Raw genomic sequence first — 22,043 nt, 5'->3', positions numbered from 1 at the left:
CATCTGTACGGAGGATTACTACTACTACAGGTATAGTAATACCATACTCCGTATTACTGCGTACATATCAGTACCTCGTAGTATTACTAAGTAAATAGTATTATTATACATCTTGTACTGCTACGTAGTAGCATCGACAGCATCCTCACATATCACGCGTTTACTCGTCATTGACTACTTGCCAACACTGAAATATACCACTATTGGCTATACTACTTATTATTTTTTTGGGCTCATACTTGCAGAATCGACCGCCTAGCTCAAGGTTCGAATCCTCTCTGGATGAGGAGATGGGCCCTCGCTCTCGCAGAGGAAGCTTGGCGGCGCAAGCTATAAGTGCACCATCTTTATTACTACAGCTTGACTCTTTCACTAAAGCGTGCATATATATAATTCAATCTCCTACTACGAGAGCTGCTACCAATAGTAGTACAACGGATGATGGAACCCAGAAATACACATACTGATTCCATCGTCAACAGTCAACATGCTAAAGAGCTGGAATCAGCACATAATTCAACACATCGTACCCCAGGTCAAAGTACATCGAACGCAGCTCCTCGTTCACCATCCCCCCGTCATCCCCGCCCTGCCGGAAACGGCTCGTGTGCGTGCCTCCCTCCAATCCGTCCAGAAAGCGGCAGAATAAAGCCAGGCAGTTTCCCTGCGCTACCAGCCTCTCCAAAAGCCGATTCTCCACGATATGGTTGAGAAGGTCGCCTTGGATATGCATGTTCCTCACGTCCACCTCGGGTTCGAGTGGCTCCTCATCGCCGTCATGGCTATTCCATCCTCGCCCTGCTGTAGAGCCACCTCTCCCTTGGGCCAGCATCTGCACGAGAGCCAGGTAGCGCCACAACTCGATGGTGAGTAGACTGAAGTGGCGTAGCGTTCCATCGAGAGAGATCCCCAACACCTCTGCCCCGTCTAGGGTACTCCCCAGGCATCCGAAGCGGCGGTGGTCCTGTCCTTCAATCTGCCACGATGGCCGACAGTGTCCCCGGGCAAACTTTCTGACAGGGTTCCCAATTCTTCCCTCGAACACTGTCACCATTTCTTGTGCATTCGTCTCGCTTGGAGGGGCCCACAGCCCGGCAATGCCACCTGCAATGTCGGACAGCAAAGTCACGGGCCAGAGGCCCTTGTCCGTCGACTGCTCCATGCTAATCATGTGCGTGGCTGCCCTGGATGACCGGTCCGAGCAAATATGCGTCATCTCCAGGTTGCCCATGTTGCCCTTGTAGTCTATCACCTCGACCGAATGCATCGTTGTTAACACACGGAGCTTTCCGTCGACAATCTCCAGAGAAATTGCAGGTGACTCAAGAAGGTATTGTTTGACTGGCTTCATCTTCTTCTCGTCCAGATCGAGTATGTCCCAAAAGACGGTCCGCCCGGCAGCGTACAGGAGACCTTGATCGTCGGCCACCACGGAGTACACTGGTTCATCGTAATTCTTTTTACGGTACCTGGTCCAGTGTTCCAAACGTCTGTATGGCGGCTCCGTCTCTGGATGCCTCATCGTAGCCACTGACACTACCAGGAGTTTACCCGATTGTGTCGTGACCACGATAAAGGGGAAAGTCTGGCCATCCTTGACGTACATCCACTCGTGCAGGCCAAGAATCCTGTCTCCGCTTGTGCCAAACGAACTTAGCTGGCCCTCCATTTTATCCTTATCGAGAGGCTTCGAGATCGAGCGACCCGTGTCAGGGTCAACCAGGGCCAGCTCTATGCCGTCTTCGACCTGGAGACCGACCACCAGACAGTTCCAGACGTTCGAGTACAGAATTCTTGTCGGTGTGCCCTTCCATCCCGGCGCAATGATCCTGGGCACAGGGCCGGAACGAGGCTCGATGTCGGCTACATATAAACTCGATGCACTGAGCAGGAGGACCAGTGACTGACTTCTGGCGTCCGCTGTGCTTGACTTTATGGCAAACACAGAGTGAATTGGAGGCGACGGTAGCGCCATGTCACTCGCGTCCGTGGCCCACACAACGTCTTTTCGCATGTATACATTCCGCCTGTCTGCAAGCTCAGAGAGTCGGAAAAGCGTGTTGTCACAAGTGACAAACGCCGACGCTCCATCTCCCGGCAACCCGGGAGCCTGGAAAACGCCAACAGATGCTGAGCCCATCCTCTCCGCACTAATAGAAACGGTGTGCGTGCTTTGCAGTATCTTGATGGTTAGAAGCTTTCCAAAGCGGGTCCCCGCAATAATGTCCACGCCGCGTTCAGTCTCACGCACGACGCATATACTACTGAACGGGTCCAGGGTACCGGCTGCCTCCCCTATTTTATACGTATGGCATGTTAGGGATCTATGGAACGAGGGGGGTGGGCGGACGCTGGAAATATGGCATGAGCAAGCTTACAATGTTGTCGAGGCACGACCGGACCGCGCACAATCAACTCCCCGTTTAGGTCGTATATAGAAGGCATAGGTCCTTCCTTCGTCACCGAGCCTATGATGACGAACTTTCTCCCGCCGAGGTGAAACTGGGACAGGCAGCCAACCTCTCCCGGCACGGCCCAGGAGTTCCTCAATGAAACATCCATCTGGTTAATGGACAGGAGATAAAGATGCGCCTCATCAGGACCCTGAACATAGACGACTATTTCGTCGTCTAGACAGTGAGCTTGCTCCGCGATAGCACCTGGTACTCTTATGATGTCTCCTATGGCCCGTTTTAGGCTGTACACACAAATGTCAGAGTTGCATTTCTCATCCAAGACGGACGGATATAAAGCACTTCTTACAACCGAGACTCCGTCACCAGAGTGATCAACCCCTCTGAGACCTGGACAATGGAACCGGAAGCCGTACGGATGGCGTGCAGAGTACGGAATGTTGTATCGAAGTGACTCGTCTCTTCTGACTCGGCTCTGACGTCGGCGAACCCACTCTCAAATCGGAGAACGGTTGTGGAGTGCGGCAATGCCAATATTGCATGCATAGCACCGTCGTTGCTGCTCTCGTCCGAAAAGAGCCAGACCTGCCTGACGATTTCGCCAATGTCCAGGTCTATGCCTATCCTCGCTTTTAGGCCAAATCGAAGCTCTGTTAGGCAACCTGTCGCTCCTCGCCCGGAAGCAAGAAAAACTCGCTCGGGCTTGTACTGCTCCCTAAGATCAAGGCCATGGGCGAATCCGGATACCTTCGGTCTGTTGCTATTTGTCATTGCCATATCGGTAGCGGGAGACCAGTTGGAAAATGCGCTGATCTGTTCCAGTTCGCTACGGGCAGCCAGCTATCATGCTCTTGTCAGCTCTTTTCACTATGTATCGGCGATTCATGAGAAGGAGTGGACAAACCTTCCATATGCCACCGGAGCTCGACTCTCCACCGACGACCAGAAGGTCAGAGAATTTGTCGTATGCAGTTGTGAATGCTGTTCCAATGTTTGTTCCTAAGTAACCAAGCTGCATTCCGGAATACAAAAGTGTCTCTGAATCAATCTCAATATGGACAACGAGACCATCCTCTCGGGCGAGGTATATGATGTCAGTCTTTTCGGAGTAGTCCTTGCGGCGAAAAGGCCTAGCCCAAGAGACCCATAACGGCGGTCTGGCTCCGTGATGAAGCTCTGAAGGGCCCGGCATTTCCAGGACCCTGTTGGAATCGTACTCTCCAGATGACAGGGACTGCCTTACTATGGCCATATGGTCTTCATAAACGATAAAGAAAGCATTCCGTGACTTTAATGGGATTGAAAAAAGAGGTACGCCATCCAGTTTAGACAGGCTTTGGCGATGACCAGGCCCGGTCAGGATAGCTCGAAGGTCCTCTCCTGCCTCCCAATCCCAAGTGATGTATTTCCGGCGTAGTGTCTTCTCTGGAGTCTGGTTTCTGGAACTCATAATAACCATGATGATGATGTGATAATCATCCTGCAGCCTTGGATAAAGAAACTGGACATCATGGATGGTGCCGCGCAGCGGCCGAATGCTTGCTAACTTGAAAGGCTTCGGAAATTTCCCCGTGTCTCTGAATCTCTGGTCTAGATCGTCCAGAGTCTCCATTTCGTAGACCACCAGCAAATTTTCGAAGGGAGCGGCTGCCATGTAGCGGAAGGATGGATCAACAGCGAGATGATGGGCGTGGTACGGAATGTTGCCCGGAGGTGCGTAAGAGCTGGTATATAGCTTCATTCTAGCGCTTGCTTCGGTTGTAAAGAGGAATTCTATCTGGCCATTCTCCAAAACCAGGACTAGAAGTTGTGGGGGAAGTATGCGAGACGCGTTATGATGACTGCTGGGCAAAGGGTCTTGGCATAGAGAGTCGATTTCTGCGAGCTGGCTTTGTCCGTCGGCTGCACTGCTGTCAGTGTCATCTGGGGAGTCACCCAGAACGATGGCGTTCCGTATCCGCGAGCCATATGACTTGTACTTGAAGATCTCATGCGTCTGGCCATTATCCCGTAGCTCTCGGATCGTCACTACGTTACTCTGTATTGATCAGCAAAAGACAATTCAACCAAGAGAGTAGGTAGTCTATGTCCGTACACATCGGAGACAACAGAGACGGGAATAAGAAGTCAGACTCGACTGTGAATCCTTCATCTTGTTTGGACGCTAGCGGGGGGGCAGGGGCTAGGACGGGAGACTTACTCCAATGAAGGCGATATCGTTGTGGTTTCTAGACCTGATATGGACATGCAGGATCTTGTTCACCATGGGGCTTTCCACGACAGTCGAGGAGAGAATACCGCATGGCGGACGGTGCGAGATGGTTTCGTCGGGCTCTTTAGCGGCAGATGCTGAGGCTTTGAGAGCAGCACTGAGATCGACGGTTTCCGTGACCCATTCGCCGTCCCTAAAGACATTTGTCTGGAAAGCCATGGCGGTAGGGAAGGCGTGCAACCTACGAATTCTCGATGTATGGAGGCGGCGGAGAGCAGACCAAGCAAAAAGAGGCACGGACACAGGCTGCGATGCGCCAAAAAAAAATGCGTGTGGAGGTTCACAAAAAAAGGCAGGTTCGACGGCTAAGCTGATGCTTACTCTGCGTCGCCCATTTTCTCGGTCGGACAAGCAGGAGGATCGGCGACTGGCCTGGGTTCCTGTTAAATGATCCTGCAATGAGTCTCAAACGGACGTTGCTGAATGTAATGTCATGAAGCTGAAAGTCTGCCAGGTCATGGGAAGAGTAGAGGTGGAAATGTAGAAGCCATGGGTCATAATAAGGCTCAGTGTCGGTACAGCTCCGCGACCAGGCAGGACGTAGGCGACTGATGATGCTCACCACTTTTGTGGTCGTAATACTACTGAGCGCTTGAGTGGGGACAATACGCCCGGAGCAGAAAGTGGTGGTGCGGGAAAGACCAAGGTGCAGAGAAAGGTACAGAGGAGGGGAGGGACCGAGAAGAAACCGGTCAGAGAGATTAACTGGAGACGTGTAAGATCTGCGAAGCCGACCAAGGTGCACAGTGGAGGGTAGCTTGAGTTGGTAGCAGGTAGACGGGCGTTGGCTGGCTGCGGGCCCTGGCAGGCGTTTGCGATAGTTCCTCGTAATAGTTGATTGAAGGGAGCTAAAGCTGGGGCAGAAGAGGAAAAGAGAGGATGAGGATGATGCACGTTGGTCGCTGTGGGCGCCCAGCTTTCAGTGCCTGTGATGTGCTAGTAACTGCTACGGAGCAGTAGCAGTAATACGGAGTACTGATGAGTATTAATAGCAGGCAGAACGATGTTGCTACTACCTACCACTATGCTGTGCGTGTGGTAGCAGAGGAAGTAGTATTACCGGCTTGTCCGTTGCCTATATGTGAATGGGAGCTCTGGGAGTGCTGGCAATATCATGTATAACATGGTGTTGGGTGGCTTTACCGGCGTTTGTCTCTTTGAGGCTCTCACGATAAGAGGCCTACTATTGTGTATGTATTGATGAGCAATTATAGTGGGTATCAATGGCTGCAGTGAGGAGGAAGATACACATGTTGAAGCTTCTTACTTTAAAGCTACAAGCCACTGTAGCAAGCTTGGGGGACAATCCAACTTGTTACATGCAGTTCTTTCACTAATACTATCACTGCTACTTCCGGGCATTAATCCAGGCACAATGTGAGAAGTGACACCGACTACATATTACTAGACCGGGCCATATCATGGGGGTGATACAGCGTATTGTAGTGCACATAGCACTTGAGAAGGTACATGTATGTATATTGCCACTATCCGCCACTATCCGCCACTATCCGCTACTGCACTGAACATGTTACCCATTGTTATTGCGTAGAGCGACTGAACATTGGGCAGAGATGAAGCCTGCTCTCAATACAACGCCGTGATGCTACGCGATGCCTTATATGTTCTCACATCTGGGCAATAGAATGAATATATGCCCAATTATCTGACGAATTAAATATGAATAAGCTAATAATACTGAGAACGCACGAATTTAGCTCATACGCGGCGCACTCTCATGGGCAATTGCGCAAAGCCGATGGATGACGCCTTCCCTCGAGACAGTCAATCTGGGGGCGGACCGAAAAGGTAAGGAGCTTCCCCCCACTGACTGTCACTCGCTATTGCTAGTCGCGTTAAGGAGTTATTACGTCGTACGAGTACTCTCGTACTCGTGATATCCGTAAGTCCGTCGTCATTCTTACCATCAGGCGCGGCACACCATCCCACATGCACACCCATTTTCTATTGCCTTCCCCGTTGCCTCTATGTTGATTCGTATGCGTCTCACAATTTTAATGATCCGTCATTCCCTGTCATCGCTATAATACCCGCAAACTCGAATCCTGCCCGGGCAAGTTCCATGGCCCAGGATCCACGACTGACGCAGCCTCATCATCCGACCGGCCATGACAAGGACAGCGACGATGTAGGCCAAGAGGCGCCTTCTCAACCAACCACGACCGAGTCGCCATCCGCCCAGTCCACCGAGTTCATCGATCCATTCATTGAACAAAAGACTGCCGATATTTCCGATGCATGTAAATCAAAAGACGCTGCTCGGCTGAGGGTCCTCGCCCAAACCAGGGCCGGCCTCGTCAGTGATGAGCTTCGTCAGCAGGCCTGTACGACTCCTCCCGTGGCTCAGTCCCATTCAACGCACCTGCTGACCTGGACAACGGATTGCTTCAACAGGGCCAATTCTCCTCGGTGTACCATCTCACGATGCGACTGACAGCAGCGTTGGTGAAAAGACCGACGCCTCTACGAATGCCCTACTATTCGGCGACTGGAAGGAGCTGCCGCCCCATGCCGACGAAGATCAAGTGAAGCTCGATGTCGACCGGTCTTTTGTATATTACCCGCGCAGTACGTGCGAGTCAAATTACTTCTATCTAGCGAAATAGTCTACCGACCGGACCCCACCCAGCTGACATCTGTCCTGTTATAGACCAGTCTGACGCCGATCTGGATAAGCGGAAATCGGAGCTTTCGGTCTTGATCATTGAAGTCCTCCGTCGATACCCCTTCCTTTGCTACTTCCAAGGCTACCATGACATTTGTCAAGTCTTTGTTCTTGTGCTTCCCCGAGAATTGCGCGCGTCGGCCGTTGCTCGCCTATCGGTTCTACGTATCCGCGACTTTATGCTCCCCAACCTTGCCGCGACAACTGCGCAGCTACGTCTTCTCCCAGACATAATAGGCAGGGCTGACACCAGGCTCTGGCGTCATTTGGTCGGAGTAGAGCCCTTCTATGCGCTCTCCGGCACGCTGACAATGTATGCCCATAACGTCGAGGCCTACCACGACATATCGCGCCTGTTCGATGTCTTCCTCGCCCGTGAGCCCGTCTTCAGCATCTATATGTTTGCCCAAATAGTCATCAGTCGCCGCGAAGAGATATTCGACATTGACGACCCGGACATCCTCCATGTCATCCTCTCCAAAGTGCCGCCTGGGGCGGACTTTGACAAGCTCATTGAAGACTCGGTCAAGCTGTTTGACCGCCACCCTCCCGAGACCCTCCGGTCATGGAAGTCAATATCCGACGCTAGTGCGCTCAAGACGATGCGCCACATCGACACGGACACGGACCAGACCTTGGAGGAGGGCAGCGAGCACTTTGAGCAACAGGTCAATGAGCTCAAGTGGGCCGAGTTTCAGGATAGGGTCCGGGCAACGCTCTGGGCTTACCGGAGACCGGCAACGACGTTTGGCACAGCCATGGCGGTTGGTGCACTGGCGTTCTACCTCCGCCGCAACCCGGCAATTGTCCACCACATCACAAGTCTCTTTTCGCGGTGATTGGGAACATGTCGCACTGGGACATGCAGTGCAGTCACACACAAATGCAGCTAGATGGCAACAACAAGGAGACTCTATTGAGCGTATGAATATACCTAACCTAATGCAAACACACACGCACACACCAATATACCTGAAAGAACGCCGTGCACGTGGCCCACCAGCAGGGAAAGGGCAGACTCGCTGAGGAGAGTCAAAGGTAGGAAATGAAACATGTACAAACTTAGAAAATATACAAATTTTGAAAGAAAGAATAAGAGATGGTTCCCTCTTTTGTTTTTTTAGTTGATATCCTGATATTTCTTTTTGAGATCCTCAAAGTACGACTGGTGCTCAAGGGCGAGCTTACCGTCGGTGTCACTGATGATGGTGAGGATGAGGGAGATATTGTTGTAGAGGAAGCGCTTTCCCTTCTGCCTCTCTGCGCCGGCGGAATAGGCCTGGGCCTGTTTATCGAGAAAGGACTGGACCTCATTACGCAGACGGCGCAGGCTAGCGCCCACGGGCTCATCGTCGCTCGCGTCGGCGCTGAGGGAGAGGAAGCCGTGGAGGATCTGTGCGAAGCGCTGGGCGACAAGGTGGGGCGCGGCGGACAGGTTCTTACTGCTGCTGCCGCCGCCGCCGCCGCCGGCACCGCCGCCGTGTTCTACTGCCGATGCGAGGGTGTGTACCGACTCGCAGTGACGGTCCATGATGAGCTGCAGGCGCGGCCAAAGGAGCATGTTTGTGGCGTTGACGTAGCCCTCCAGGGCAGGGACCTTGCGGCGCTGCAACTCAAAGGCGAAGCGCTGGTTGAGGCGGATGCACAGGAGCACGCCGAGGGCGTCGTATGAGTCGGAGACGAGCGTCTTGGACAGGGTCCGGCCCAGGTCAAATGTGGGGTCGAAAATGTAGTTGAAGTTCTTGGAGATGGTGGCGTATGACAGGGCCGGGGAGAAGAAGGTAGCCAGGAAGGTGTACTCGGCCGTGGCGTTGTCAACCAGAGCCAGGTTAAAGTTACGGAAGGGCACCTCAAGGTAGTGCGTCGACGGGTCCTCTTCGGCTAGGTACGACGACAGGGCCGACTGGTCGTCTGTGCGGAGCGTGTCGATGCGGCGGCCCAGGTTGAAGGCGTCGTGGGGCGGTCCGGCCGCCACGCGCGACCCGCCCGTCAGCACCGTCGCCCGCCGGGACATGTCCTCCTGGCCCAGGGCATCGGTGCGGTCCAGCACGTGCAGCTTCAGCTGGGCCAGGGCCCGCTCGTACCGTCCAAACTGGTTGGCGTAGTACCAACGCATCGTGTTCATGTACGCCAGCGATATCTCCTCGGCCAGCGCGCTGTGGTGTTTATGAAGGAAGGTAAAGAGGTCCTTGAACCGCAGAAAATTCTGCTGCTGCAGGATCTGCGCGTTGATGTGCGGTGATCGTAGGGCCTTGATCTGCGCCACTAGGAAATCTCGTATTCTTTGAATGGCCTGTGTTTGGTCAAATGTTAGAAAGCGAGATCGATGAATCTATAGAATATACGTGTGTGGTGTCTCTGTGTGTGTAGATACCTTGGCAGTCAACTTCTCAAGCAAAGGCCCCAGATCTTCCGATGCCTTGGAGTGCTGCGACCTGGCCTTGGCCGCCTCGTAAGATGCCGTCCTACGGTCAATCTCGGACAGCATCTTGGCCCACATCTCGTCGATATGGCCCTCGGAGATCTTGGAGATGACTTCGGGTGAGATGCTCAGGTCCTCGACGAGCGGGCCCAACGCCTTCTCCACCGCTTTACGGTTATCCAGCCGTCGGTTGAGCGTGGCCGACCGGGTCTGCAGCGATTCTATGTCGGCCGACACGGTGGCCAGGTCGGACTGGAAGCTGGCGAGATACGTCTCGACAGAGCTGAGGACCTGGTCGCAGGCGTTTATGGATCGGCGTAGGTCGTCGAACTTGGTCTGCTGCTTCTCGTCTGTGGATCTGGGTGTTAGTGTCTGGTCTAGTCGATAGAGGGGAGGATAGCATAACATACAGTCTTGGGGGGGTTGCGGCCGTGCAGGCACCCTTGAGGGAGGGTTTCCAGGCTCAGAATCGGCCAACTCTCTTAACGATAGTCCACCAAAGTCTGGGTCAAGCTGGAAATCATGGTCGGTAATGGTGCTGCGCGGCGCATCGTGGTCATCCGCCGTGCGGAGGAGCCTGTCGAGAATCTCCAGGGAACGGTTGGCGGCATCGTGGGGTGCCGTCTCGGCCTGCCTGAGGCCCGATCCCACGGGCTTACGTGCAGACGACAGCAGAGACGTGGTCGAGTCATTTGTAGCCAGCGAGAGCGACGAGGTCCGGCGCGGCTGTTGTTGCTGCTGGCCGCCGGGACGTTGCGACGTGGCGTAGGGACTGAGATTGTTCGACACGCGGCGAGGGAGCGGAGAGTACGGTCTGCTGGAGGGTTGAGAGCCCGGAGGAGGGGCAGACAGGTTGTTGGCCTGATTCCCGGCCAGTCGGTCTAGCCACATGATTGCTGCTGACGTTACGGAGGGCCGAGAGCAGACAGGTGATAAGATGACAGGACGGGACAAGTCTCTCAGGAGGCAGGTCTCGGGCTCAAGGGGTTGCCGGGGCAGAGCATGTTCGGGACCGGCCCGGATATTTAATTGATGGCCGTATTTTCCGATGCCGCGAGCCCGAGATAAAACACGTCCAGGGGGGGAGGAGGGTCTTGGGAGCTAGTGAGATTTGTTTGACTTTGTCGATACTCAACACTGATACTCGGTCTAGTCGTCGCGACGCACGAGTGTTGGTGAGCTGTCCTGGAGCTTCGACGACATGTGCTCCACTTATTAGACCGTTTTGGCAGTCGGGACGCGTATGTACCTTGGCGCTCATTTTTAGCGTAAGAGGTACATCATCCTAGGGTAAGCATTTCTTTGTATTCGTACCAGTATTAATATTATATATAGTACTGTAGCATGGGTGCGTTCCGTAATCGGAGTGATGCGTAACAATTACCGTGCTGGGAGTTTTGATGGAGCTGTAATGCTACATGCAGTATCTACTACTCTATCGCAGTAGTAGAAATGATATTTATGGCCATGGGCATAGGTAGCGGCGGGGTTCGGGTTCGCTGCGCGTATGGATCACGAGTATGTAGTAGTGATCTTATAATGCCTGGTGCTGTAGAACTCTGGCTGACGCCTACTAGGCAGGAGGAGTTTATAGGCATTAGAGTCTAACACTGTACATATACGGGTGGTGTTACCACCACCAAGTACGTAACACGTGCCTGAACTGTAAATTTCAAAGTCCCTCTCGATGAGAATAGTGTATTCTGTCATTCTTATCTGCGGTGTTGCTACTCCAAGGTTACAGTCCACCCAAGGTAAAAGTTTCTGAATGCTTGCCTGACTGGGGCTATGTACTAATACTGAAACTCCGCAATTGAGGACTGGCAATTGCCTCTCTGCTGTGGGACTCGTCTACCTTCTAGCCCGGGCCTTCCATTGCTCTTTCAGGGCTCTTTCCAGTGGCATTACTGGCGTAAAACAGTGTACAGTGGTACATCCCCCGCTGTAGAATTTTTCCAGGGTGCAGTGGATGGGGGAGGCCCCCTCCCGAGGCCCCTCCACTGCGTCTGGAAGCCCCTCCAAGGGTCCAATCACAGGAGTTCCAAAGGCCAATGGAGAAGAAAAAAAAATCAAGGCGTCGCACTTTTTTTTGCAATTTTTCCCACCCACCAGCGCGCGCAACAAGAGCCCAGTCGAGTTGCCCCTCACTTGCCACGATGGAGTATTTTCACCCTTCACGCCACTATGATAGAGTACAGTAATTTAGAACTGTCGGTAGTGAGTACGTAGTACCTTAGTACTAGTAGGCAGTAGTAGTAGTGGTACTGATACTTACAGACAGTACTCAGAGCTTGTGGCGGCTATAATCGTAGCAACCTTCAGCCTGTGACAACCGCTCTACAGTGGTGTAGGTCTGACCCCGCCGCTAACCTCTGCCCTGTCCAGCCAGCAGCCAGATATTTCTCCCTTTTTTTTTTTCCTCACACTCCCAAATCTTTCTCCGACCATCCTCTTCAACTATTTCTCTCCTTCTCTCCCATCAAATTCTTGATTTTCTCCCTTTTTAAGCCGACAAACCCGTTCTTCGCGCAAATCCACCACAATGGCTGACGAGGCAAGTTATTGAATCCCTCCTTCCACTTCCCCTCTTCATCTTCCACTTCTTCGTTTCCCCCCTCTCGCGCGCCGCACCCCTCCTCCTCTCTGCGCAGTGCCCTTTTTTGTTGCTTCGCGCTGCTGGGACACAAAAATATCACCCCGCATTGTCCTTCCTCTCATGCCCCACGACCCAGCAAACCAGCCCGCCTGTCACACAACGAAGGAGTTGACAATTTGCATCTGGCAATTTGGTGACTAGCAGCTAGTTTCTGTTGTTGTTGTTGTTGTTGTTGTTGTTGTTGAGGAACAAGAAGATAGGATTAAGCAAAAAATCGAAGAAAAACGGGAGGAAGTAGGAAGAGGGGGAAAAAGCCGCCAACACCAACACGCACCTACACGCATACCATGTGTTCCTGCTAACACCTCATCTTCACTCTCCAGCATGATGTGACCTTCGAGTCCGCCGACGCCGGCGCCTCGCTCACCTTTCCCATGCAGTGCTCTGCTCTGCGCAAGAACGGCCACGTTGTCATCAAGAACCGCCCTTGCAAGATTGTCGACATGTCTACCTCCAAGACTGGCAAGCACGGTCACGCCAAGGTTCACCTGGTCGCCATCGATATCTTCACCGGCAAGAAGCTCGAGGATCTCTCTCCCTCGACTCACAACATGGACGTCCCCAACGTCTCCCGCCGCGAGTACCAGCTTGTATGTTTCTCCCTCCTCTCTCTAACCTCTAGCCTCCACTCTTGCATCTTGCTCTACAGCATGTGTGCGGGAGTCAAAAGCGAGTACAACAGAGTGCAGGTCGACTAACAGACCCCCAGCTCGACATCGACGACGGCTTTCTCAGCCTCATGAATGATGACGGTGACACCAAAGACGATGTCAAGCTCCCCGACAACGAGGTCGGTGCCAGGATCCAGCAGATGTTCAGTGACGGCAAGGACGTTAGTAAGTGGAACCCCAACAAACGTCTATACAAACCCCTGCAACTGTCATATCAACCGTATTGTGAGCCATAATACGAGTATACTGACCCATGTCTACCAGACGTCATCATCCTTACCGCCATGGGCGAGCAGGTCGCCGTGGACTGCAAGGAGGCCCCCCGTGGTGGCGACTAAACATGCACACATGAAGTCGCTTCTGAAATTACCGTGTGCTCTCGGTGCACCCATCACATGTTGTTCTCTTTTTTTTTCTTTTCGTCGAGCCCTTGTTGCGGTCAAAATTCAAGGACGTATCACTGTTCGTGTCTCACGACTCTTGAGGGGCCACGGTTGGTTAAAAATCGGATGGCTGTAACTGTGTGAGCATGCTTGCATTGATAAGGCTGTCTAAACGACTTATCACACGATCGACGAATCTCATGAATGAGCTTATACGATCTCAAAACTTCCCTTTGTTTCAACGACCGGTGTTATCCAGGCCACAGTGTAGCCAGGTCCCATGACAAAAAAAAATCCTACCAAAATAAAATAAAAGGAGAGGCAAGCATTGAAGATGATGACTTTTTTCTGGCCTACATGTGTCTTGTGGATGCATATCACACAATCAGTATGCTCGTAAACCAACGTGCTGTATGCTGTTTGCTAGACGAGTATAAAGGCTAAGATGGCGTGTTCTCTACCAAAAGGTGATTCAATATAGGAAAAAAAGAGAGGACAGATGCATGGAATCAAAAAGGACAGGAAACGGAATGTAAAATACAATAGACAGAAAGCGGCAAAATTATATATACCAGTGAGAGGACGTTTACGGAATTAAAACTTGCCGTACAGGTATTTCAAGTCGTGACTTACACGGTGTCGGTGAGGCTATGATGGGAAGAAAAGAAAAGAGGAGATTTTTCTCATAAAACCACATCAGTCCCGCCAAACAACGCCACCCAACTACTTAGGATTTTTTTGCCTATCGGCCACCTCGGTGCCCGCCGTGCAAGAGGGCAGATAATACGAAGTCATCTTCTTCATGGTGCATGTGCACCTGACGTGGACACAATTTCAATTTTGGCTGCGCGCTGAGAACCAAGGAAGGAGGGACAAAACAGCATGGAGGAGCGTAGCGAAGCGCGCAGGCTTCCACGTGGGGAGCGATGCTCTCAATGTGGCGATCGCAAGTATTATCTTGAGAATGGCATGAGATTCTGCGCATCGAATGGACATGAGATTGAGGTCTGTTCTTTTCATCTTCTTCGTCCTATCTCTCCTTCCTTGCCCTCCCCCCCCTCCCCTTTGCTGTTTCTTTGGCATGCCTCATCACAGTGGTCTGGTATAGTTATTACAAGAAGACAACTGACAAAAAAAAGAGATAAACAGGGATTCATCCAATTCGATGTGACAGAGGAGGAAGATGCCGGGAGGCTGGGATCGGTGGCCCGGCGCGAGAAGGAGATTCGCGAAAAGGAGACTCGACAACTCACAGGTCTAGAGGGAAAGAGCCTATACCTCGAGGCTCTGCAGCTGGTTCTCCGGAGCCAGACCCTGTGGCTCATCCGGGAAAAAGGCCACGCAGAGGAACTAGAGACGGTGGTGAGGGATCTGTGGGACCTCCGCATCCGGGCCTTTGGGTCCATGGTCGTCGTCCCTGATAACGAAGAAGAGGGTGAGCCCCAGCTCGAGATGTTCAGCTCCCAGCCTACGTTTGTCGAAGACATGGCCGACGGCAATGGCAACGGCGACGATGATGATGTCAACGACGACGGCACCATACGCCTGAGAAGCAGGCTGCTCAACTGGGATCACGACCGGGGCGCGTCAGACTGGCCTATACCGCGGCTCGTGGATACCATCTCGCTTTGCTACCTGGGCTGTCTGCTGCTGCGGATACCGACGCGGGTAGGTGAGATGCACAGGTGGGCTGTTGGTGGGAACATGCCGTATAAACGCGTTGTAAGTCCTTGCTTTTATCCTCTCGTGGGCAGGGTAGATGTTGACTCGCTTGCAGTATTACAATCTGCCGCAGGAGATGCAGGACCGTATGCCGTCGTCGTACATCCGGGCTCTGAAGATGCCGCTTCACACGTCCCTTGATGGCGGGATCCTTCATGGTTCCGTGTTGCGTCTCGCCTTGGGATACAAGTATAATTACAACATAATATTTCCTCCGTTGAACCATATTTCCATGCTGGTCCAATACGGAAGACAACTCTCTCTACCACGTTCGTTCATCTCCCCCTTCCTTCGTCTCTCCCTCTTAGGACACTAACACAGCAGGAGTAGTTGAATCTATCGAGGCCGCACGAAGCCTTGCGGAGATCCTGAGATGCTCGTTTCAGTTCCCCACGTCCAAGTCGAGAATATTCCCCGTTGACATGCCTGAAACTCTGGTGGCTTCGTTGATGGTCGTCGCTACAAAGATCTTGTTCCCGTTTCAGCAGGGTACCCAGACAACACAGGAGCATTCTGCTTCTATCATTTCTCCGCTGCGATTCGACTGGGACAAATGGATACAGGCTATCCAGAAGTTCCAGGATGAGCACGATGGCGGGCAGGCGGCTGGACCCAAGCCTAATTTCAGTAATATGACAGCAGATAGTGTCGTCAACATGACTACAAAGGAACTCGACGATTACCTCGCCCACATGTCAAGCTTCATCGACAAGACAAGTAAGTCTGCTAACATTGTTGCCTTGTATCCTAGACGAGCTGACATAGTACTGCTACCTGTCATAGACGCAAACCCCATCACTCAATTCTTTCCCGTGCAGCAACCTCCGCCGCCGGAACCACCTGCTCCAGAGACTTCCAATGGAATTATTGATCAGCGGACGCGGGCTATCCTTTCTGCAGCAATGGATAGAACTGTTGCACAGGATGGTGAGGGTGATGCGCCAGAAGAGGTCATGCATGAGGTTTTCCGCACTGTCGAGGATCTCTCACCTCTGGCCATGTCATTTTATACTGCTATATGTAAGTAACTTTTGATTCCGTGAAGAACTGGATCGTTTCTGTTCTTTTTTGTTCTTTTTTTTTTAACAAAAAAACAGCGGATATAACGGGTGTACCTCTTGAGGGGCTTGTGAGAGCCGTCTATATGCTGGAGCTACGTATAGTACGAGTTTGGCAGCGGCGGTCGGGGAGGTTAAATATATTAGATGTACAATGAGAACCGGCTTTTTCTAACAACGATAATAATGCTTTCTTGGAAAGAAAATTCTTGGAAAATGATTCAGAAAAATAGTGATAGCGCATCGGCACGAATAATATCATCAATTTCGTCATCTCAGCATCTCACCATTTACACCGAGCTGAGAGAGTTCTGTCGCTGCAAAGCGATCAATGATGGCGACACGTGACCTGAAACGCACACCTATCACGTGGCTATGCCCGTGACCTAGGGTTTTCACTCAAATGTGCCAGCTCCGCCCCACCACCAAACTTGTTCGGCGCAAAAAGTGGCAGGGAAATCGGGCCACCTCGAACTTCACAATCGTCAGCGTCACCAAAATCCGTCAAGAGTAAGTTGAAGCCCACCACACGCAGTCATATGGTGAATGCGAAAGCGACTGAATATGCTAACTTCCTGAACAGTGCAGATGTAAGCCCCCCCGTCTCCCGTCCCTCTACTCTCCCCCCTCCCCCCAGCGATGCACACACGGAAAATCAACGCCAAACGAAAATTGCCCATCTATTTGTATATTCAAAGACGCAACATACAACGACCACATGGCCAACCATCCCACCAGAGGAAAAAAATTGACGGAGGGAACGACAGAGAGGGAGATGATATACTAACGTGGGATTTTCACTCAACAGCTTCGTGAAGACCCTGACGGGCAAGACCATCACCCTTGAGGTCGAGTCTTCGGACACTATTGACAATGTCAAGTCCAAGATCCAGGACAAAGAGGGCATCCCTCCGGACCAGCAACGCCTGATCTTCGCTGGAAAGCAGCTTGAGGACGGCCGCACCCTGTCCGACTACAACATCCAGAAGGAGTCGACCCTGCACCTGGTCCTCCGCCTCCGTGGTGGTATCATTGAGCCCTCGCTCAAGGCCCTCGCCTCCAAGTTCAACTGCGACAAGATGGTTTGCCGCAAGTGCTACGTATGTCTCTTTCTTTCCTCTCTTCCCCCTCACTTTCCTCTCCTATCCCCATATCTCTCATCATGAGAGGCGTCACCAACTTGAAAACGAAAAAAGAAAAAAATCGACTGACTCAAATTCAAATATAGGCCCGCCTTCCTCCCCGTGCCACCAACTGCCGTAAGCGCAAGTGCGGACACACCAACCAGCTCCGCCCCAAGAAGAAGCTCAAATAGACGGTTTCACCCCCCGTTCAAGAGAAGAGAAGAAGAAAAGTGGCGGCGTATCTTGGTCTTTTTTTTCCTTGGTATTCGGACAGGATTTCATGGCAATGGGAGGGAAAGGAGAACTCCATTGTTCAACGCATTCATGGGCTGTTTCTTACGATTAGTACCGGCAGCTTAAGCAATCCATTCTGAGCAAATCATGATAATTGCCCCGTCTGCGCACGTGCGTGCAAGTGAACGCGTAACCCCTTGGCTTGTCATGGCTGAGGCAACTCTCGTCCAGATCAGTAGCTTCTTTACGTCTTGACCACGGGCCGATTCTCTAGCCCGTGGAAGCGAACCAAATTACTTTTATGCCATATGCCGTGCGGCATCTTGCTGATTTTCCAGATGTATAGCTGGATAATGATATCGTTCTCATCGTAGATATATATATGTCTTTCTCCGATGTAATACCAGATTGGATGTGCGGGGTGGTGGGGGTAAATACTACTAGTAGTACACCACCCTTAATATCTCTCATCACGCAAGTAAAGCGCATAGAAGCAATACATACTGCACAGAATAATCCACAATGGGCATCTCTCTACGAGAATTCATCCGGTGGCTCCCAGACGAGGCGAGCGAGCCGACGTCCACGATAGTGGTCACGTCTCCGGGCCAGCATCTGTTTGTGGACATTCGCGTAATTCGTCCCGCCGGAGAGACGGGGGCCTGGCCAACAGAAGACGGTATTATACTCATCTCACATCCCACTGCCCACGTCCGCCGTCGCCCTAACACTTTTGGACAGTGACCGTCTTACCAGACCAGATAGACTGGGCTATTGCGGGGACGTCGTCGTCCCGCCCTGTCGACGGCAAGGGAGCAGGCGTGACGCACGGCCAGTGGCGCCACTGGATCGATTCGCGCACCAAGGAGACGGAGGGAGTCATAGACGAGGGCGACAACTACCCAGTCCCGTCGGACGGCAACCTCACCCTCGAAAAGGGGGTCATGGTCAACCCTGCGACGGGCGAGATGACAGAGTACGAGGAGATGTGGCGCGACGTGGAGCCCGGGACGACGGCGGCGGGGAACGCAAAGTGTGTCGTCGCGCGGTTCGACAAGGCCGACGATCATAGGGGGCTGATTGTCCTGTTTGGACGGTATTGTCAGGGTATCGTGAGGAGAGGGGGTGATGTCGCAATAGAGAGGTGGGAGTGGGTGGATGGGTCCGGGTGGAAGAGGACGGTCCATGGGGGCGCGGGACCTGGACTTCCGTGTGAGAGGATATTGGCGGATAGTGCTTCACTTAAGGTGGGAGGGACGGTGGATGTTGGTCATGAGAAGTGGGAGGTGGTTGAGGTTGAATATACGTAGATGGTGTTTGCCCATGCCTTGACCATCTCAACCTGTCCTGGGCAATATGGAGCGGGGGCGGAGCCGTTATCATACAAGGATTCCAGAAGCGAAATATCTCGAATAAAGAGCATCCATCGATTCAGAAAAAAAAAAATCTTCTTCTTTCGCGAATGGAAAGGCTATTACATTTCAACACAGGAGAAATTGTACGATACATTACCATTCCATGTAAGAGGCGACCCCTGCCACAATAGTTGCACTTTTTTTTGTGTCATCCCCCCCCCCCCCCAACTCCTCGGCGCCCTCGGGAAAATGCCGGGGGTATTTCGTCCCTGAATTCCTCCTGCGCCCTGACGACAACCTGTCCAAGTTGCGAGCACCCAAAGCTTGAGAAAGACATCTCTCTCAATCGCCCTCCCCCTCGCCCAAACTATCCTGCCTGTCTGCCCAACAACGACCTACGAATACGGCCAGCCAGTCAGACGAATCAGTTCAATCATCTAGCATCAACCGCATCTTTTTCCTCCTTACACATTTGCGCTTCTCCCCACGATGTCTGGCAGATCCGGCTACGACGCCGTGGTGGACGTGGATGACGAGGTAGGCCGACCAATCTCCAGATATGCGCATACCTTTTTCCTCCGTTTCCACTTTTTGCTCTCTTATAGAGATATGATGGATTGTACTGACACAACCCCGGATTTGGCAGGGCGACCTCGGTCACACGGACCTCCAGGAGGACCTCGAATTCCACAACTCCAACTTCAACGAGACTGCTCCCGGCGCGCGCAAAGCTCCATCCTCGTCCGGCCTGCCCCTTCCGGCCACGGCGGCCTCGTCATCCGACTCGTCGAAGAGGTACCTATGGTCCATCTCGTTCTACGCCCAGTTCTTCGACGTGGACACGTCAGCTGTCCTGTCGCGCTGCTGGGCGGCCCTGTTCCCCCGCGCCAACTTCCTCGACGTACTCGAGGGGAACCCAGATCTGTACGGGCCTTTTTGGATAGCCACCACGGTCGTGCTCATCCTGTTCCTCGGTGGCACCGTCAGCCAGTACCTTTCTATGAGAGACAAGGCACCCTTTGCCTATGACTTCCGTCTTCTCAGTGGTACGTTTTTGTCTTCTCGCTGCGCTCGCCCGTCTTTTCCCGTGTTTAACTCTTCGCTGCGCTCCCTTTTCTTTTTCCTCTCACTACGCTCGCCCGCCTAGGGATGGAGAAAGAGTACTGACAAAAACAACAGGCGCTGCCGGTCTCATCTATGGCTACACCATCTTCCTCCCCGCCCTCCTCTTCCTGGCCCTACGGTACTTTGGCAGCGAGCTGGCCAACCTGCTGGAGTGCTGGGCCCTGTACGGCTACTCCAACCTGATCTGGATTCCCGTTGCCCTGATCAGCTGGTCGCCGCTGGAGATTCTCAACTGGGTCTTCGTCGGCGTGGGCTTCGCCGTCTCGGTCGCCTTCCTCGTGCGCAACCTGTACCCCGTTCTCAGCGCCACGGACCGCCAGGCCAGCAAGGTCCTGCTCGTCATCGTCATCGTCCTGCACGCCGCCCTCGCCCTCGCCATCAAGGTCCTCTTCTTTGCGCACGGGAGTCCCATTGCCCGCGAGCCGGGGGAGGGTGGCCCCGACAGCAAGGGTGACGACTCTACGCCTTTGTTCTAATGTCTACCGGTGTTCCCCCAAAGAAGAAGAGGCAAGGTTGGAGAAATTGCCATACACTTTCGAGCTTGTGTGTGGAAGTTTGTATGACGGATTGATGTGGGACTAGGTGCCGTGTTGTTGTTTTTCTTCCTTCTTTGGCGTTGGTTTCATGTAGCTGTTTTTCTATTAAGTATCCCCTACTCTGTTCAGACCGCGCCATGTCTTTTATAGCATGTACAATACATCAAAGAACGATCTGTGAATCCATGTCCAGGTTGCTACAATATCCTTGCCGCCTGTAAGGTCTCGGGTCTCTTCAGTTCTTGCCCGTCAACCTATCCCACTGGGAATTCCCTCTCTGAACTTCCCTCTCGCCATTGTTCCTGTCCCAATCGAGCCACGAGCCGGGGTAATCAGCCACATTCTTCCACCCGGCATGCTGGGCGAGGGCCAGGGCCGTCTTGGCCCTCACGCCGGCCTTGCAGTAGAAGAGCAGGTGGGCGTCGCGCGGGGGGCGGTCGTACCCGAATGTGTTGAGGAATTCTTCGTCTGAGATGTGGAAGCTCTTCATGGCGCTGTCGATGGGGATGTTGATGGCACCTGGGATTCTGCCGGTCTCCTGTAGTTCATGGGGTTCGCGGACATCTTTTTCATTCTATCCATCAGTATATTGTTTTTTTTTCCTTGGAATTTATTGGATTGAGTAATTGATTTTTTTTGCACGGGACAAAAGAAGACAAGAAGAAAAAGGGAAAAGGGGAAAAGAAAAAAAAGAAGCAATCGAGTTCCGAGCATACCAACAAATATAACCTCTTGCCCCTTCCCACCCTTGGCGATCTCGTCATTCCGCTTAATCTGCTCCGTCACCTCGTCGAAGCTGTACGACTTCCACTCCCCGCTGTCGGCAGAGTACCATCGTCGCGGGAGAGCTGCGCTGGCGATGCGGCCGACGGCGACGGAGCGCGGAGTGGCGGAGACGGCGACGGACCTAGCGAGGAAGATGGATGAGGGCTGTGCCGTCGTCCTCGTCGCAGTTCGGAGGAACGGTAGCGCGGGACGTGCGAGGGTTCGACATGGGATCGACATTGTTGCCGTGCGTGCCTGTCCGTTGTAGAGATTGGTTCGGTGGTGAGAATGGAGGGAAGGAGGAAGGAGGAAGGATGGAGGGACGGAGGTTTCGGAGTTTGAAGCTGCCTAGTACGACTGTGCGAGTACGGAACGGGTTACAAGAGGAGGGAGGTATGATAATAGTTGGTAGTTGCTCGTACATGTATCTGTAGTAGCTATTGGCGATAGCGCACTTTTTCTCCACACATACGCCATACGCCTTCAATATACTTGTGCTCCCGAGACACACATATGTCATCACTGTACGAATAGATTGTAGAGAAAATACAATCTTCGACATGTTCAAGTCCAAGTCATCAACAACAGTCGTATACAGAGACTTGTATATACATACATAT

The 22,043-nt window shown here is 52.7% G+C and overlaps 9 protein-coding genes across 9 annotated transcripts; 6 read left to right on the top strand and 3 right to left on the bottom strand.

Moving 5' to 3' along the window:
• Positions 1-490: 490 nt before the first annotated feature.
• GMORB2_4130 (thermotolerance protein) lies at positions 491-4,845 on the bottom strand (the record flags this gene model as incomplete). Its single annotated transcript, XM_035466105.1, has 5 exons — positions 491-2,295; positions 2,379-2,698; positions 2,764-3,254; positions 3,319-4,452; positions 4,615-4,845. The coding sequence occupies 5 exons, from the start codon at positions 4,843-4,845 to the stop codon at positions 491-493; spliced, it is 3,981 nt and encodes a 1,326-aa protein (XP_035323942.1).
• Positions 4,846-6,769: 1,924 nt separating this feature from the next.
• Positions 6,770-8,211, top strand: GMORB2_4129 (TBC1 domain family member 20; the record flags this gene model as incomplete). Its single annotated transcript, XM_035466104.1, has 3 exons — positions 6,770-7,031; positions 7,102-7,279; positions 7,314-8,211. The coding sequence occupies 3 exons, from the start codon at positions 6,770-6,772 to the stop codon at positions 8,209-8,211; spliced, it is 1,338 nt and encodes a 445-aa protein (XP_035323941.1).
• Positions 8,212-8,492: 281 nt separating this feature from the next.
• GMORB2_4128 (vacuolar protein sorting-associated protein 52) lies at positions 8,493-10,685 on the bottom strand (the record flags this gene model as incomplete). Its single annotated transcript, XM_035466103.1, has 3 exons — positions 8,493-9,665; positions 9,747-10,144; positions 10,205-10,685. The coding sequence occupies 3 exons, from the start codon at positions 10,683-10,685 to the stop codon at positions 8,493-8,495; spliced, it is 2,052 nt and encodes a 683-aa protein (XP_035323940.1).
• A 1,293-nt stretch (positions 10,686-11,978) lies between these two features.
• On the top strand, positions 11,979-13,459 carry GMORB2_4127 (translation initiation factor 5A; the record flags this gene model as incomplete). Its single annotated transcript, XM_035466102.1, has 4 exons — positions 11,979-12,011; positions 12,774-13,040; positions 13,160-13,286; positions 13,386-13,459. 4 exons carry the CDS (start codon positions 11,979-11,981, stop codon positions 13,457-13,459), a joined length of 501 nt encoding a protein of 166 aa, XP_035323939.1.
• Positions 13,460-14,386: 927 nt separating this feature from the next.
• GMORB2_4126 (uncharacterized protein) lies at positions 14,387-16,097 on the top strand (the record flags this gene model as incomplete). The annotated part of the gene is made up of 4 exons (XM_035466101.1): positions 14,387-14,509; positions 14,654-14,939; positions 15,551-15,943; positions 16,045-16,097. 4 exons carry the CDS (start codon positions 14,387-14,389, stop codon positions 16,095-16,097), a joined length of 855 nt encoding a protein of 284 aa, XP_035323938.1.
• Positions 16,098-16,687: 590 nt separating this feature from the next.
• On the top strand, positions 16,688-17,599 carry GMORB2_4125 (large subunit ribosomal protein L40e; the record flags this gene model as incomplete). The annotated part of the gene is made up of 3 exons (XM_035466100.1): positions 16,688-16,794; positions 17,093-17,384; positions 17,513-17,599. 3 exons carry the CDS (start codon positions 16,688-16,690, stop codon positions 17,597-17,599), a joined length of 486 nt encoding a protein of 161 aa, XP_035323937.1.
• Positions 17,600-18,164: 565 nt separating this feature from the next.
• GMORB2_4124 (uncharacterized protein) lies at positions 18,165-18,952 on the top strand (the record flags this gene model as incomplete). Its single annotated transcript, XM_035466099.1, has 2 exons — positions 18,165-18,321; positions 18,384-18,952. The coding sequence occupies 2 exons, from the start codon at positions 18,165-18,167 to the stop codon at positions 18,950-18,952; spliced, it is 726 nt and encodes a 241-aa protein (XP_035323936.1).
• Positions 18,953-19,486: 534 nt separating this feature from the next.
• On the top strand, positions 19,487-20,598 carry GMORB2_4123 (Yip1 domain; the record flags this gene model as incomplete). The annotated part of the gene is made up of 3 exons (XM_035466098.1): positions 19,487-19,534; positions 19,644-20,043; positions 20,177-20,598. The coding sequence occupies 3 exons, from the start codon at positions 19,487-19,489 to the stop codon at positions 20,596-20,598; spliced, it is 870 nt and encodes a 289-aa protein (XP_035323935.1).
• A 295-nt stretch (positions 20,599-20,893) lies between these two features.
• On the bottom strand, positions 20,894-21,663 carry GMORB2_4122 (RHOD protein; the record flags this gene model as incomplete). The annotated part of the gene is made up of 2 exons (XM_035466097.1): positions 20,894-21,222; positions 21,375-21,663. 2 exons carry the CDS (start codon positions 21,661-21,663, stop codon positions 20,894-20,896), a joined length of 618 nt encoding a protein of 205 aa, XP_035323934.1.
• Positions 21,664-22,043: the final 380 nt, after the last annotated feature.

The sequence above is a fragment of the Geosmithia morbida genome (assembly GCF_012550715.1).
Source record: "Geosmithia morbida isolate 1262 chromosome Unknown scaffold_2, whole genome shotgun sequence".
Lineage (NCBI taxonomy): Eukaryota > Fungi > Ascomycota > Sordariomycetes > Hypocreales > Bionectriaceae > Geosmithia > Geosmithia morbida.
The sequence above is the reverse complement of the archived record's forward strand: the minus strand, read 5'-3'. Positions and strand labels throughout refer to the sequence as shown.